The sequence below is a fragment of the Phlebotomus argentipes genome, unplaced genomic scaffold (genome assembly GCF_947086385.1).
Source record: "Phlebotomus argentipes unplaced genomic scaffold, Phlebotomus argentipes genome assembly scaffold_18, whole genome shotgun sequence".
NCBI lineage: Eukaryota > Metazoa > Arthropoda > Insecta > Diptera > Psychodidae > Phlebotomus > Phlebotomus argentipes.
The window spans coordinates 6,081,019-6,098,215 of NW_026776177.1; the positions used below are offsets into that span (position 1 = coordinate 6,081,019).

The 17,197-nt window shown below is 43.8% G+C and overlaps 4 protein-coding genes across 4 annotated transcripts; 2 read left to right on the forward strand and 2 right to left on the reverse strand.

Moving 5' to 3' along the window:
• The first annotated feature begins 5 nt into the window (after positions 1-5).
• LOC132259249 (ATP synthase subunit d, mitochondrial) lies at positions 6-858 on the forward strand. The gene is made up of 2 exons (XM_059756808.1): positions 6-107; positions 213-858. The coding sequence occupies exon 2, from the start codon at positions 222-224 to the stop codon at positions 750-752; it is 531 nt and encodes a 176-aa protein (XP_059612791.1). The 5' UTR covers positions 6-107; positions 213-221; the 3' UTR covers positions 753-858.
• Positions 859-1,748: 890 nt separating this feature from the next.
• LOC132259242 (catalase) lies at positions 1,749-9,323 on the reverse strand. The gene is made up of 2 exons (XM_059756800.1): positions 9,100-9,323; positions 1,749-3,382 (listed from the first exon to the last, which is right to left on the reverse strand). Exons 1-2 carry the CDS (start codon positions 9,154-9,156, stop codon positions 1,907-1,909), a joined length of 1,533 nt encoding a protein of 510 aa, XP_059612783.1. The 5' UTR covers positions 9,157-9,323; the 3' UTR covers positions 1,749-1,906.
• A 100-nt stretch (positions 9,324-9,423) lies between these two features.
• On the reverse strand, positions 9,424-10,296 carry LOC132259248 (transmembrane protein 70 homolog, mitochondrial). Its single transcript, XM_059756807.1, has 2 exons — positions 9,762-10,296; positions 9,424-9,697 (listed from the first exon to the last, which is right to left on the reverse strand). Exons 1-2 carry the CDS (start codon positions 10,197-10,199, stop codon positions 9,476-9,478), a joined length of 660 nt encoding a protein of 219 aa, XP_059612790.1. The 5' UTR covers positions 10,200-10,296; the 3' UTR covers positions 9,424-9,475.
• Positions 10,297-13,630: 3,334 nt separating this feature from the next.
• Positions 13,631-17,186, forward strand: LOC132259060 (angiotensin-converting enzyme-like). The gene is made up of 4 exons (XM_059756604.1): positions 13,631-13,818; positions 14,834-15,258; positions 15,314-16,640; positions 17,023-17,186. The coding sequence occupies exons 1-4, from the start codon at positions 13,631-13,633 to the stop codon at positions 17,183-17,185; spliced, it is 2,103 nt and encodes a 700-aa protein (XP_059612587.1). The 3' UTR covers position 17,186.
• The last annotated feature ends 11 nt before the right edge of the window (positions 17,187-17,197 follow it).

Genomic DNA, 17,197 nt, shown 5'->3' on the forward strand with positions numbered 1-17,197 from the left:
GAATTTTCCGGTGTGGTGAATTTGTTGCCTGACAGCCATCAGCAAATCGAGCGCTAGAAGTGCAGTGAAAATTTGCTTTTCTCCCGTAAATTCCCCGTAATTTGAAGGTAAGTCACGCTGTGCGACAGCGACACATTGTCCCCAATCCATCGTCATTGCCTTTTGCTGGCGAATTTGCATATTAATCGAGCATTTCTCTGTGCAAATTGCAGTGGTAGAAAATGGCAGCGCGACGTGTTACACAATCAAGTGTGAACTGGGCTTCTCTGGCCGAGCGTGTGCCTGCGAACCAGCGCGCCAACTTCATCGCCTTCAAGTCCAGGAGCGACAAGTACTTGAGGAGCGTCCAGGCCAATCCTGAGACGGCGCCGAAGATCGACTGGGCGCGCTACAAGCAGGCCATTCCCGTGGCTGGTCTCGTGGACAGCTTCCAGAAGCAGTACGAGGCCGTGAAGATTCCCTATCCGGAGGACACGTTCTCCGGCGAGGTGGACAAGCAGGAGGCGGAGGTGAAGCGCGAGATAGAGACGTTCAAGCAGGAGTCGGAGGCGAGGATTGCCAATTATCAGAAAGAGATTGCGCGTCTGAAGTCGCTGTTGCCATTCGATCAGATGACCCTGGAGGACTTCAGGGAGTCCTATCCCGATGTGGCCATCGATCCACTCAACAAACCCACTTTCTGGCCACACAATCCCGAGGAGCAGTTCGGATACAAGCCCAAGGATCAGGCTGGCGAGACCGGAGGCCACTAAATTGGCCGGAAATGATGTCCGGAAGCTCCTAGCATGAGATTGCTCTGAAGGAAATTGTAGATTTGCTGTCCGTGGGTGTATCTATTAAATTCTAGTGAAAAAAAGATGTTGCTTCTTGTGTTTCTTTGAATTCCGAGAGTGTCTCTTAAATTAAGATGTTATTGTGGTAAGAGGAATGTAACTTCTTTGAGTTTGAGGAATTCCAGCCAAAATCGAATGTAAGTCAACCAGGACTTTTCCAGTGGTTGGACATCAGAAAATCCTCAAAGTTTAGCAAATCTAAGCATATGTTTAATTCAAAGCCCTTTATTTACTCTCTCAAAAAGTTCTCAAGCCTTTCACTTGTAAAACTGTTGGGTTTATGGAGATAAATATTTTCACCAGAAGGAAATACTGCGTAATCATGGCTGTAAAAAGAAATATTTTGAATTATCCTTCATCAATTGATTCAGGATTGTTTTGGGTTAATTGGTAAAATAACATACAATATAAAGTCACTGACTTTTTCCACTAATAAAAGAAATCTAGGAAACACGCAGTCAGCATTTTGGAGGATTGTAGTAAATTAACAATGATCAGCGCTTTCTTTAGTGTGTCAAATGGCAGAAGGAGGGATTCACAAGTCTATAAATTCCCTGCAATTTTCAACAGTGAACCAAACGTAAAGTGTTCTTGCCGCCAATAAGTGAGTTATACTAACTAAAAGGTTTTCCGCATAAACTTCCTTTATTTCTTTCTCTCAGTGAGCGCAATTGGGAGCGAATACAGTCCGATTGGCGACTTCTTGGACGCCTCATCTGCCAATTCCACGAATCCATCAGTGTCCAAGGTGGAGCAGCACGAAGAAAACAGCCAGAAAGTGAAAGAGTGGCTGCGACAGAACTCCTGCCAAGCCTCCATTCCGTCCAGTGATGACAAGAGCGATCATCAGCCGCGTGAGCTCAAGAAGAGAATCACACTCGACGAGTATCGCAGGCGAAAGGAAATACTCACGTCTAAAATTCCGGAATGAACTTTATTTATCTCATTGATTGATCCTTACAAAATCGTACATATTGGAAAGAAGAATTTCCCCAAAATCATGCAATAACTGTGAAGGGAATATATAGAAAAATAAACGAAAAACACCGCAACCGAAGTCAATCTCTGGGCGCTTAGAGATTGGCGCACTTCTTGCGCTCGTACATGTTGAGCAGCTCGGTGAGCTTCTGGCCCAGCGACGTGTCCACCTGGGCGAAGTTCTTCACGGCGCGCTCCTGGATGAAGGGACTGGCGTCCTTCAGGTGGCCAGCGATGTTCTGCGCGAGGCGCTCGCGTGCCGGAGCGTCCAGCACTCGCCTGTAGAAGTCCGTCACCTGACTGAAGTTGTCCTCGGTCTCGCTATTGTCGTAGCGCGCCACATCACCGCTCAGCTTGTACGGCGGATTGAGCTTCAGCACGCGTGGGCAGTCCTCGGGGCCGCCGAAGGAGTTGGGATGGTAGTTGGGGGCGCCGCCCTGGTTGTCCGTGAAGCACATCGGCCCGTCGCGCTGGTACGTCTTAGGCGACACACGGTACGGACAGTTGACCGGCAGCTGGAGGAAGTTGGCGCCCAGACGGTGGCGATGAGTGTCCGAGTAGGCGAACAGACGTCCCTGCAGCATCTTGTCGGGCGACGCCTCGATGCCGGGCACGAAGTGCGACGGCGAGAAGGCGATCTGCTCCACCTCAGCGAAGTAGTTGTTGGGATTGCGATCCAGCGTGAATTTGCCCACCTTGATGAGCGGGAACTGACCCTGCGGCCAGATCTTGGTCAGGTCGAAGGGGTTGTACTTGAACTTCTCCGCCTGCTCGAACGTCATCACCTGGATGTAGAACGTCCAGCTGGGGAAGTTGCCCTTGGCGATGGCATTGTACAGATCCCTGATGGAGTAGTCGGGATCACTGGAGGCCAGCTCGGTGGCGCGCTCCACGGGCAGATTCTTGATACCCTGATCCGTCTTCGAGTGGAACTTCACGTAGAAAGCCTCGCCCTTGGCATTGATGGTCTTGAATGTGTGCGATCCGTAGCCGTTCATGTGGCGATAGCCATCGGGAATGCCGCGATCGGAGAACAGGAAGGCCGTCTGGTGCGTGGTCTCCGGACGGAGCGAGATGAAGTCCCAGAACATGTCGGGGTCCTTCAGATGCGTCGCGGGATTCCTCTTCTGCGTGTGAATGAAGCTGGGGAAGAGCATGGGGTCGCGAATGAAGAAGATGGGCGTGTTGTTGCCCACCAAATCCCAGATGCCATCCTCCGTGTAGAACTTCATGGCGAAGCCGCGCGGGTCACGCGCCGAGTCAGCCGATCCACTCTCGCCGCCCACCGTGGAGAAGCGGATGGCGATGGGTGTCTTCTTGCCCACCGTGTCAAACACCTTCGCGGCGCAGTACTTCTGGATCTCGTCGTGAGTCACCTCGAAGAAGCCGAAAGCTCCGGCGCCCTTCGCATGCACCACGCGCTCCGGGATGCGCTCGCGATCAAAGGCCGACATCTCGTCCAGGAACTGGTGGTCCTGCAGCAGCACCGGCCCGTTCGGGCCCACCGTCTGCGTGGCGGTGCGCAGGCCGATCGGCGCTCCATGTTTCGTCGTCACCACAGACTGAGCGCCCTGGAAGACGGAAAGAGCAAAGAAATGGTGAGTTTCTGAGATGTTTTCGAGGATCAATTCACAGTTTTGCTTCTTTTAATGCTTCAATTTCAATACACAGGAAGAAATCTATAGTAGAAATATCTTGATCACTTTATCCAGTGAAAGTCTGAAGCCCATCATTTTAAAACCTTTGCAAAGTCTCGACTTTACCGACTTTTAGCGGCAATTGTGTGATCTTCAAATGTGTGCAGAAGTCAAAGATCATCGAAAATCGCACGTTGGAACTTTTTTCACTTTCTTCGCAGCTCTAAAAGCACGCATTTGGCTATAAATCTCACTGAAAAGCTTCACTTGAAATTCAAATCTTATCAAATACCACCTTATCATCTGAGAAATTTCGCGAATTTAACCTTGAATATAAGTGAATTACATAAAAATCCATCGCAAATTGACACCGTCGGTCAAAGAAAAACTGCATACAATCACACACATTTCGTATGAAGGCTCATGAAATGTTTCATAACTGCTTCTTTCGTAATTGTCCGCTGCTTGACCAAGAAATATTTAGGTCTTTGAACTTTACCAATCCGAGACATGATGGTAAGAGAATTCATTATGTGCACTGAACATAATCATAAATTACGGATGAAAGCAATAGAACACAATCAAATCATATTTATCAGTTGAAATTGGTCAAGAACGTATTTTTACACTTCTTATCCACAACATTTCTGGTGTTTGTGTGTAAAAAGCAATGGTCAGAAAGCTAGAAAAATGACCCTGACACTCGTGGCGGGCTCAAAACCGCGGCAAAAAAGTCACTTTTATATACAGTCAACACAAGGAAAGGAGCCAAATTTCACACACAATCGAGAATCACACTCTAATTTCTAATATATTCTTCTCTCCAAACAGTTAAATTGTTATTCTTCATACCCAACAAACACATGTCTAAGAACGCCTTCAGCGAATGTGACTTTTGAAAGCCACTTTGGCCTCATGAATGCTCTTTAGAATCCAATATAAGAGGCAAATTGCGAAACACTGCGTGACAAAATTGCCTTCTAATTGCATATATTTTTCAGGCGACAATGCGTGAAGATCGCCATCGAATGAGGAAAAGATTATTCCGTCAAGCAATGTGATAATTCAACTGTGTTCTGGAACAAAATGCAAAACAAAGTCTTGTCTGAAATTCAATTTCAAACGCCACGAAGAGTTATTTACTTTCCACCAGCGAATCTGTCCTTGAGTTGATTCTCAAGCAGATCATTTGAGAGCAAAAAAAATACACACAAAGCTGCGCTGCAGAATTATCTCACACTAAAATAGACTCTAATACAGGATTTGTGTACTTTTTTATCATCACAATTTCCACATATTAAAACATTTTTCACATTCTTCAACGTCAAGAGCTTCAGAAATGAGATTTCGATCTGAAACTGATCTTCTGAACAAGAATTTATTATCTTCAAGGGTCATTCGAAGAAAAACAACCACAAAAAACAACAATATTTATGTGGTTTTTGCCCAAAATTCTATCAATTTCCATTTTTAATGAACCCCTTTCGAAAAACATCACGTTTTCCTGTTATTAAATTCTCCACGTGTTTCAATTTTTAACAAGAAATTTACCCCAAATTTCCTCTCACGCAGCATCACACAATTATGAGGAATAAACAACACAAAATGTGTCCATGACATCAAATTATGCCATTCTTCTTCCACACGCAGAAAGCCAAAGATAGAGAGAAAGATCTTTTCCCTTCTTTAATTGCATTAACAAGAAAACAACAATTATTATCTTATGATCGCGATCGTGTGCAATGTTTATTTTCATTCACATGTCAGTTTTTCTTGTTTATAATTCATCGTGATGGTCATTTTTAGGGTAAGTTGAAGAGCAGTGAAATAATTGCAACTTTTCACTCTTTTTCACATAGTCAAGTGAGTTTTTTTTCTGTGATAGGAATCATCTCACTGATAAGACACGAATGGATCCCTCTTCTTAGAAATCTCCTCTTAATTGTGCCAACAATTAAACACACGAATTTGCAGTGAAGCAAATAGGAAGGAGATTACATTAAAATTATGTTCTTTTCTTCAGATAGGTGTAAAAGATAATTAGCAATGCAATCACTAAAGTCTTTTTATTGCTTATAAAGTACATTAAAAGAGTAAATTAATCATGCCACAGTGATTAATTGTGAGATTTTCTTTGCTGACTTTATAAAAGCACTTAAGAATAATTCGATTTGATGTTCGAGAATTTATCTGATGTAGAAAATCTACCGCAAACGGAAGCAGTTTTTTCATAGAAAAAGAAACATTGGAAATGTTCCACATTCAATTGACGAGTCATAAGAATGTCAATATGAAGAAAGACAGTCAAAATATAAGTTTATTATGCATAACATTATCTTCTCATCGTTCTAATTACATCAAATAATTCACTTAATTCAAACCTTACATTGAACTCATGCTAATAAATTCAAACTTTCAAAACTTCAGTTCAACTTGTAAAGGAAGCAAATGTGTGCATTTATTATAATCATTGAGTGAAAATTAATGTAATAGCGCGTAAATATTCAAAGTGAGCGTGAACGCGGTAATTTCGATTTCATGATAACTCAATCACGTAATAAATTAGCTTAGAAAAGTAGTTCATTCACCAACACAAAGAGTAAAAACTATGCAAAAAATTCTATTTGCGCACCATTAAGGTCATGTCAAGAATCTCTCTATGAGAAAGACGTGAAATTTCGGTTAAATCACTTCTCTCAAATCACACGATGTTGGGCGAGAGTTTATTGAACTTTTACTCCAATGCTGAGGAGATTTCATTACACAAAAAGAAGAAGAAGAGGAGAAAGAGTTTGAAGAAGTGGTGGGAAAATGCACTTTCTTCTTACATTTCCTTCTTCGTCTCATTCGTCTCTAAGAAGTGTATAAAGTCTCTCTCTCTTTGGGTGTCTTTTCTTGACTTTACCTCACGTATCGTAATTACATAAAAATTATACTGCGATGCTTATGAAAAAGCTCTCTTTAAGTGTATGAAACAATGAATTTCCAGATAAGATAACACACGATCACGTACGCAGCATGCTATCAAGAAATTTCCTTTCCAATTTCAAAAAGAAACTAATGCTTTCGAAATTGTGAATAAATCCTACGCCATTGAGCTTCTCAAAATTGAGTGACAGAGAATTTTGGTAGTAGAATTTTGAAGATTTCACTGATTTACATTGTGTGTATGCGTTTAAAGCACAGAGAAATGTGAAAATTCTCGTTATCAGTCATGGTTTTAGCCATGGAACTCATAAACAAGATAAAGCGGCTGTTATTGACTTTATGGTGGCATTTTGTAACGCTGAGATGTGGCCTAAACCTTACTGACTTAATACATGTTCTGTGGAAATGCACGACAAACTTTCTCGCAGACCTTTACAAAAGTGCATAACGTCTCAACCACAAAAACCTCAAGAGTTCATTCACAACATTCACGAGAATGTTGCAAAACTCCTTGTGACACAAAATGTACAATTGGAATTTCAAATTTTTCGACAAAATAAAGCCAAAGTCAAGAAAGTGAAAAACGACGAGGAATAATCCATCATGAAAGAGATAACTTTTTACTCTTTCAGATCCTATTAAATGTTTTTTATTCCTCCTTCTTCTTCACAGAGCTTTGGTAATTTCTCGGCTTTTTCCACATTAGCTCGCGATAACGCAGCGTGAAGATTATGGGTGCGAATGTGTTGAACAAGAGTCGGAATTATCTAATCGAAATGCAAGAACTGTGTCAAAAAATACACACACTTCAATTCTTCACGCCAAGGACAGTGAAAGATCATCAGTTTTTCAGATCTCCCCGAAACCTAGAGAGAAACTGTACTTCGTAAAACCTCAAACATTTGCCATAGCTTTCAATCATTCATGAATCTCTCGCCGGAGCGACAAATTCAAATGCTCCTCAATTTCTCAATACACGCAGAGCTTCCAATGTGAGCCGCGCGATGTTGAGACAGTGTTTCTTGGTCTGTGATCGTGGCGTCCACACCCGTTCACTGCGGGCAAACCGGTTAACCGGCCTCCGATGTGGTGGAAGGAGTTGCAAAAGAGACCCGCCGATAAAAAGTGGAGGAAAGAAGTTGTGAAGAAAATTGGGAAGCTCTCAATCATCCACAAAAAGACACTCACAGATCACGAGATCATGGCTTCACTCAAGATGTTACCCAAATTTCAGGCACAATTGAACGCTTTATGGGAAAGTGAGAAAGCAATGATGAAGACATTTTAAATGCCACTCGATTCACACATTTGAAAAAAAGATTAAGTATATTATATCGATTCAACTCGACGAGCTTTGTTACAGTGTGTGAAATTACGTGGCAGAAACTCAAGATCCGATTCGAGATGCAAGACAATTGCTTTTAATTTTAAGAGATGTTTGTTTTTGACGATAGAACTTCATTTTGATTTTAGAAAATCGTAAATTAAGAGCAAGTTTTAGCCTTTTAAAAGCTGTTTATACAATTATAAAGTTGATAAAATGTGAATTTTTCAATTAACATCTCTGATCTGAAACAAATGACTAAAATACAATGAATGCTGACAAAATCAACACTTTAACTAAAACCCCACTCAAACCAGGATTAAATAACAGTTGTGTAAAAGTTCTAGAGTTCTTGCTTAGTCAATCATAAACCCTGAAAGAATGAGTTATGAATAAAAATTCAGTTAATTATTAGTCCAATTCAATGGTTTCTTCGCCTCTGTAGATTTCCCTTAGAATTGCTGTTTATTGAACAACCTTTCCTAATGAGCAACCATTCATTTCTTCGCGCTTGTTTGTAACCTACTTTTCGGGATATTAATTGCATCCTTTGTCAATGTTCACGCACCCTGAAGAAGAGTTGCTTGATAAAGCAGCATTATTCAAATAACTATTCTAATTCCTTCGTCATGTTCCATTTTGCAATCTTGCGTCATTATAGCGAAATTATTAGGCATCTTTTATCGCGCAAGGCCATAAATTACCCTCTCGTGAGATTTTTAATCCATTGGAGGACTTTACGTGCTTCCACGATCCGACTATGATAACAAGATCATCCAGGAGATTATTATATTGTGTTTCCACTGAAATCCACTGTTGGAAACGACCGCAAAAAAAACTCTAGAGAGCGATAAGGAAACCGCAATCCAATGGAATCACTCATTATTCTGAAGAGAATTGCGCTTTTCGGGCTGTTTTGGGAGTGTATTTGCCTCATCTTCCTATGAATTTCATAGCTGTGTTCTTGTGATCTTCACAAAGCGCATTACGTAACGTTGTTTTCCCTTATTTTGACCGCTATTTGGAACATAAAAATTTTTTTTGATAAAAAGCTCATTATAGAGCAAAATATAGCTTTTGCACTCGACACACACGGCGAGGAGGAAAAGTTGCAAGTAATCGTGGAAAGGTGCTTCACTCCCCGCGCTTCAGCTCCCCCCTTTTCCATCCCGCACACACCGACAAATATTCCACAAACAACCGGCTTTTTCTTCAGTGCAACACTTTTACAAAATTAATTTAACCACACAGGCAAAAGAGGCAAGAGGTCGATTTTCTGCCTCTTGGTCAGACTTTGCTTGGTGTGCGTGAAGCGCTTTCGGAAGCGTCGAGAAACGGAGGTGTCTCCACTTGGATACTGGTTGGGAAACTGCGCGATAATCGGGAAAAGCGGACTCACCTTCAGGCTCTTCTTGTGGAGGTTGAGTTGATCTTCGGCTGGGTTGCGAGCTGACATTTTTTATGTCGAGTTCTCTGGCGTTACGAGAGAAAGAATTGCGGAGAACACTCCAAACACAAGAGGGGAGTACAAAGATGTAATTGCAAATGAAACAAGCCGCACGAGGAGCTCACTTCGAGCACAGAAACACTGAAAATAGTGGAGCAGCCGTGAATGGCTCCTGTTTATATACTTCTCATCCACTCTCCCCACTTCCAGCTGACGTCTTGTGGGGAGTTTTTCCGCCGCCCGCAAATTCAGCGCTGGTGTGAAGTTAGCCGTGGCGCGCGAAATACATTCAAATCGCTAATGACTAATTTATTGGTGTGGGAAAATCTCACAGAGTTTTCTCATTCTTCTTGCTTGTTTCATCACCTTTTGGATCCTCAATCAGCTCCAGCTTGAAATCGATGGGTTTGTCGTATCCCATGATCTTGATGAAGTGATTTGTGTCAGGAAATTCCTTTGCGTCCACGAAGAATCCTTTCTTCCCCACGAGGAAAGTCGTAAACATTCCAGGCACATCCGGCACCTTCACGTCGGATATCCGGAATTTGGTCTGCAAAGCAAATGGCATTTCCATATGATTTCCCTATCAATTTCTGCATGCCTTGCGAACTTACGTAAGTTGGCGTGAGAAAGAACGAAATTGTTGTTGCCGTGTACTCTTGAGTGCTGGCATTGAACTTCATCGCCGAGACGTAGTTCTTTGTGATCCAGTGCAGCAAGAAGGGGGTGACGAACGTGAAGAAGCCCACGAAGCCGCTCATGAAGACTACCAGCGCAGTGCCGCCGATTTTACTGGCTTGCTCAATAATCATCGGCTGCGCTATGAGTCCGGTGATACTTGTGGTCAGAGAGAACACCTTCACGGCCTTCATTTTTTTGGTCAGGGGGCCCACGTAGACATTCTCGTCCTCCTTCTCCGGGGCAGTGCAGAAGCACCTCAACGCGATGAGGTTATGTCGCCTGGCTGTGCGGATTCCACCAATGCCACGCCACAACGCCGGCAAATTTCTGCCCACAGCAGTGCAGGGATTAGCCAGCGTGCTGATTAGCATGCTTCTGTGGTTGATTAGAACGGAAAACACGAGTTTTTCTGCGAAAATATTTTCACTGCGAGGAGTGACGGCTAAAAATTCACCACTTCGAGCGCGCTGAATTCAATTCAGCGCTGAACGAAAATTGAACGAATGGGCGCGATTGCAAAATCCCGCCAATATAAAAGGGGCGAGAAACGAGCCAGAAGATGTCCTCAACAGAGAGAAATTGTCCAAGTAAAAAGGAAAATCATTCTCAGTGCAACAATGAAACCTCTGTGGCTGCAGATCATCCTGAGAGTTGTGGAGGAGTACTTCGTGGAAGAGACAGCTAATCAAGCGGAAGAGTATAATCTAGATTCACAATCATTTTTTGTGTTTTGTGTGGTTTTGTGGAATTCGTTCTTCTTCCATTCTAGTGATTTTAGCGTTCAGGCGAAGAGGCCGTCAATTCGCAGTGGATGATAAACCAGAAAGGAAATGTCAATCACCAGAAGACCTCATTGAGCAGCAAGTTGAATAACATCGCCCATGCAGTGATTGTATAATTCCAATTCGCCTGAAAATGCTGTGAAACCCTTCTTCAATAAGGGATTAATTTTAGTTCCACTTCTTCGTAGCTCAGCAATGTGACCTATAATTGCACGCATTGCCTCACGGCAATTGCTGCAATTAATTTACATCTCAATTGCATTCCCTTCTTGCGTAACATTCACATTGAGGGAATCATTTCTTACACTTTCTGCATGTTTTGTGTGAAGATTTGCAATTAAAATCGAATCTATCTGGGAAATTGTGCCCTGTTTGTTTCATTTGCTCCATTTCGTCGTGAAAAGGGTGATAAAATATGCGAATTTTATTTTTGTGAGTAAATTTTTCCAGATTTCTGCTCATCATTGGCTGAAAGAGTTTATTTTCTCGCCAGGATTGCACTTTTGCTCGTGATCTCATCGGCTAAATATCTTCCGAAGCATGAAAAGAGAGCTCGGCGACTCCCCAACATTTGGGACACTTCAAGTGGAAAATCAAGGACGAAGCATGGCAAGACGCTGGGTTGGGAAACTCGGCACCACCGCGGAGACACTCTGAGCGGCGAACGGGAGGTGGAGGCTTCCAGGAAACTCAAGCGTCTTCTGAAGTGCATTCACACGGACCTTGAGCGTCCGGCGACCTCAGCAGCACTCTCAGAGGCGCCGTCAGATTGTCCTTGTGCCCTTCGCGCGCCCAACAAGGCACGAAAGGCGCTCTCCGAGCCGCCCGTCGACAAAGAAGAACCTCCGGACACAGCCGAAGATCTCGAAAGTCCCTGCAGCGAATTCCTAGGCAACGATGAGGAAAATTTGGCGAAACTGCGTGAGATTATCGATGAAATTCTCGTGACTTTGGACGATATTGAGAGGCAGAAAAGCACTGTGCAGAACTTGAGAAACAAGATAAGCATGGGAGAAAATTAGTGAGAATTGTGTCGCCACATGATATTATATTCAAGGAAAATCGCGAGAATTTTCACCTCGAGCAGATTTATTCAAATATACAACCCCTTTAAGACGAACCTCCCACATCATTGAGTCGTTCCTCGATATAATAGAATATGAATTAATTTCACACCGACGTTGCTCTGCACACATGCCAATGGAAGTCGGGCGGAAAATTTGTCACTTTTATCAATTTTCTGATAAGCCTTGTCGACAGAAAAGGTGTCCCAGAAAGAAGAACGCGCTGTCCCTAATTAATTCCTGACGCAACACTTACAGCTGTGATGCAGAAAAGGACTTCGGATGGCCATTGTTTATTGCTTGAGTATCTGCGCTATTTTCCTAGAAACTGAATTGCATTAATTCGTCTAATTGATTTAGTTGTCAGAGCGATCACGATTTCACGCTTCAATTGAATTCAAATAAAGCACTGAGATTGTAATCAAGAGTTTTATTAATAGGTCTATTGTGGAATTTAATAGAAGTTTTGCCTAAATGAGCGTTGCTTGACTCAAAATTAACTTTGTAAAGCAAAGTGATTCTTTTTCAGCTAAACTAGTTTAAACATGTCCGCTAAATTTCTCCGTGAATTGATGGTTCACAAACTTTCCAAGTCTTTTGAGTGCGGAATCTGCAAAAGAACCTTTAGTACTAAGTCAAATCTGAAGGCACACGTTAAGATATTCTATAAGGAATCAACGCACTGAAGGATATTTACTGAGGTATGCAAATTGAAGACGTTGAAGACTTACATACTCTGTGAAATTACTTCACTGATTGGAAAGATCCTAGAAAGGATCGTATATGGAAAAATGTTAAATACACAGAATCAAAGTTGAATGAATTGAGTAAAGTGTTTTGCACCATTCAATTATTGAAAATCTCTCTTTCTACTTGATTCCTAGAAAATTTTCATTGTCCAGAGACAACAACAAGTTGATTTCGTGCAGCATTTCTGCGAAGAGAATTCTCTTTTCCATGAAATGTTTACTGCCAACAGAAAAGTCTATGCATATAATTTTCTTCGCTGTGAAATGAAGGGAAAATCAATGCAGAGACAGATTGTTCCATTTTTATCAATTTACCTTCAAGTGACGTGGAAAACGCAATATCAGCGGTTGCGAGCCAAGTGCGAGAGAAGAAGAGGGCGATTTTCATTGAGCGAAAGTCGAGGAAATCCTTCGCCTACGGGAGAGTGAAATAGGGAAAAAATTGATATTAATTGAGATGGTGGCGAGTGGATTTGAGTTACAGAAATAAATTCACATTAATTATGTCCCTTTTTCATGGTTGCTGCCTCGCCCTCGTGGGATTTGCATGTGACTCTGCTGGAAATGTCGCTTGTTGTGGAGAAGCTCACAGAGGATGAAAGAGGGATAATCTTCCTCTGCAATTCTTTTTTCATCTCCCCATCAAATCATCAACCTTTTAGGTGTGTGTTTTCCATTTGTTTGCCAAGTGAAATGTGCGAGGCGGGAGGAAAATTGGAGGCAATATTCTCACCACACACGCACTTTCCGGAGATTGGAAGTAAATGTGATTAGAAATTCGTGGCTCTTCACGTGTGGAGATCAAAAAGCCAGGGATTTGTGTAATCTTTGGGGCTTAATTTCATGCATTTCTGCATTCTAATTGAGGAAACTTGATTGAAGCTCAAGAAATCCCGCCAAGAAGCGAGAGGAAGTGTGAATTTATCCTCGGCAATTAACACGTTTTGCGCGTAATTCGGACGAATTACTCTCGCTGGGCAAACGAAGTCCATCTGTGAGCAGCAATAAAAGTGATGATGGACAAATTGTGGCCACTCACCAATTTAATTTGCAATCTCTTTGGCGGCTTTTCCACCTCCTCGTCAGCATCGAGCAGGAGCAGATCGGATGCGCAAGCGTCTCGGTGCTCTCCCGGCGGCCAGTATAAAACCGCGCGATGCATGGAATGCGATTCCAGTGATTTTTGGAACGAAGCGCGGAAGCCCGAATGGCGGGCATGACGCTTCTCGCGGGATTCTGTCTCGTGCTGTGCGCCGTGAAGAGTGCCGTGAGTGGAAATTCCTCCCAGCACTTCAGCGATGTCCAAGAGGAGGATGCGAGGCGGTGGTTTCGCCTCATGGACGCCGAGCTGAAGTCCCTCAACAAGCACACATCGATCATCGCTTGGGAGCTGAGGTAAGATGAGACTCGAGTTCCTCATCAGCCTTTCGCTGCTGAAGCTTCAAAGAATTCCCTGAGAAGAAGAAGGAAGGAAGCGTTTAATTAATGGTTCTTGCGAATCTTAACGGAAATTTGGAGTTTCTTTTTAATTATTATAAACTGTTTTTGGATTGTAGCGATTGTAGTTATATAAAGATGTAAGAGGCAAATTTAGAAAAATTTAGATGATTCTCCATATGGCGCAAAAGACACTATTTTGCATGAAATCTTTCCTTATCATTTCCAAAAGTAAATCCTTAAGTGTCTCTTAGATAAATTGTTTGAACATTTAAGCTATGTAAAACATTTTTAAGATGCTTAAAAATTATTTTTTCTTGTTTTTTCGCTATTATTCATCCTTTTTCGCCCTTGTTGAAAATCGTCATTAATTCAAGACTTATGAATTCTAATGATATTCTTAAGATATAAATTTTCAATTCAAACAATTCAATTTTTTGTTCGAGATATAAAAAAAATCATTTTCAGCTTTGAATTTAACCTGTGTTCTTAAGCAAAGATTCAACTGAGCTCATATTTTGTGAGGAAAGGGAAAATGTAATGCAATAACATGAAATCGGTGTGAAAATCTAGCTTTAATGTTTCTTTAATATGCCCAGATTCTCTGCAATGATACTGCTTTTTATTCGCTTTAGTTGGTTTATTGATTACTTAAATATTTCAAAATCTTATAAATTAAAGAAATTCAAGGATAAAAACTCAAATTGAGAAATGCAAGTCCCTTTTTCTCTAAATTGACCATTAAAATCTCAACTGCGTAAAAGGTGTTCGACGAATACTCTTTAAAACTTTCCCACCTGAATTTGATATCCTTAAAGACCTCGAATTCCTCAAAGCGTTTCATGGAATTTCTTCCCAAACTTTTTCACCTTCCAAACTCTTAATTAAAATCTCCTGAGCGGATTCTCTTCCGCCTTGGGAGCTCTTGAGGCTTCGAGAGGTTCGAGAGTGTGATTGATTTCCTCTCCTGCAGCGTTAATCCCTCCGAGAGCCTTGGCGAGGAGGGAGTTCTGCTGAACGGCATCCGAACAAAGTGGCAGGAGGAAAAGTGCGACGAAGCTCTGGTTTTGCTGGCGTCGTCGACGGAGCCAAAAATGCGCCGAGCGGTGAATCTGCTGTGCCGCGGCCCCAGATTCTCGCCGGATGAGACGCAAGTGCTATCCAGGGTGATTGCGGACATGCAGGACACGTACACGGACACGCAGATCTGCCTGCCGAAGGACGTGAACGCGTGTTTGAGGGCAGATTCGCTCTGGGATTTCACCTTCGTGCGTGCGCCCGCGGACGGGGGCTTCTTCTGGCTGAATCTGAGGGACTTTATAGAGGGAGAGGCAGTCGCCAAGGCGTCCGACTACTTCGCCATCATCCCTCCGGACACGCGCTTCGCCTGCTTCGACGGTAAGTTGAGTGGCGGTGAATTGGCGAATCGATAAGTGCTCTTCTGTTCTCTCAGGGGAACCGGATCTCGAGAGAGTGATGACGGGCGACTTCAGCGTTCTCGGGTGTCAGCCGACGCGTCCGGAGATTATCTATCACTGGGCGTGGGAGGCGTGGCGCATGGCGGTGGGAGTCTCCATTGGCAACATCTATCCCTCGGCGGTGGCGCTCATGAACCGCGGCGCCAGGAAAGGCGGCTATCGCGACATGGGCGAAGTGTGGCGCGAGGAGTTGGAGGTGGACAACCTGGAGGAGGTCATGTGGCACCTCTGGGAAGACGTGAAGCCCTTCTACAGTCTCTTGCACGCCGTGGTGAGGCACTTCCTGCGGCAAGAGTACCGGATCCAGGGCTTCAGCCAGCACGGAAAGATCCCGGCGCACATCCTGGGCAACATGTGGTCACAGAACTGGGCGTCTCTGCACAAACTGCTGATGCCTGACGTGAAGCTGGATCTGGAGGCAAATATCCGGGCGACGAACTGGACGGCACTCGACATGGTGGCTCACGCTGAGGACTTCTTCACGTCCCTCGGCCTCCGGAAGATGACGCACAAGTTCTGGCGCTACTCGCAGTTCGAGAAGAACAACACGACGCGATGCCACGGAACGGCGGCCAATATGTTCATGCCGGACGATTACAGGATGATCGTGTGCTCAGAGAAGAGTCTCGAGGATTTGTACGTGATTCACCACGAATTCGGGCATCTGGCGTACTATTCAGCGTACAGGAATCAGCCGACAATCTTCCAGGACGGAACCAATTCGGCATTCCAGGAAGCCGTCGGCGACGCTCTCTTCAACGGCGTCATGACGCCGCAGCATCTCAACAGAATGTCTCTGCTGCCCGATGAGTTTCTCCTGCCCAACAACAACTCCATGTCCTTCAGACACTTGGAGGCCTTCAATAACTCCCGCAATCCTCCAAGAGAGTCCCAGATTCACAACATCTACGACATTTCCATCCTGCTGCGCGTCGCTCTGGCCAAAATCCCGCAGATTCCCTTCGAGTACATCGTCGACGTGTTCCGCTGGAGCCTCTTCCGCGGCGACGTGGACTTCGAGGACGCCAATGATTACTTCTGGGCCCTCAGCGAACTTCACCAAGGCATCCAAGCGCCAGGACGCGCCGACAGACGCAAGATGTTCGACGCCGGAGCGAAGTTTCACGTGGCCGACAACACGCCGTACGTGCGCTACTTCCTCGCCAGCATCATCCAGATGCAGATCTTCAAGGGACTCTGCCAAGAGACCGTCTTTGACCGCGTGCGTCCCGACGAACCGCTACCAATGCCGCTGCATCGCTGCGACATCTACGGCTCAAAGAGAGCAGGAAGGATTCTCAGGTGAGTCAAAGGGAATTGACGAAGAAAATCCCTTCACTCGCTACAGGATTTCATTTGAGAGAAGTCAAGGCAATGAGTTTATTGAGTAATTAGCCTGATTCTTAAATTTACCGTGAATTTTTGATACTTTTGAAGCAATATTTCTGTTAAAATCCAATCAAAATCACTCCTATCATGTCCTTTTCAATTCTCAACGCTAAATAACATTAAGAAATCTTCAGAAATTGTTTTTAAAACGTCGATTGTAATGCAATAGAATTTGAAAGTGTATTCAAAATCGCTAATTCTTATTGAAAAATGGCTCAAAAGCTCCTCCAATAAAGCTTAAGTTCGTCCTAAGACTCCCGCCTAATGTGCCTCCCTTGGCGTGTTTCCCGCACAGGAAATCTCTCTCGTTGGGAGCTTCTGTGCACTGGACAACAGTGATGGAAATCCTCACGGGATCCAGGAAGATCTCAGCCAAGCCTCTGCTGGAGTACTACAAACCGCTGATCGACTGGCTGCACCACACAATTGACAAACTCAACATTCCCGTCGGATGGTAACTAAACGCACGG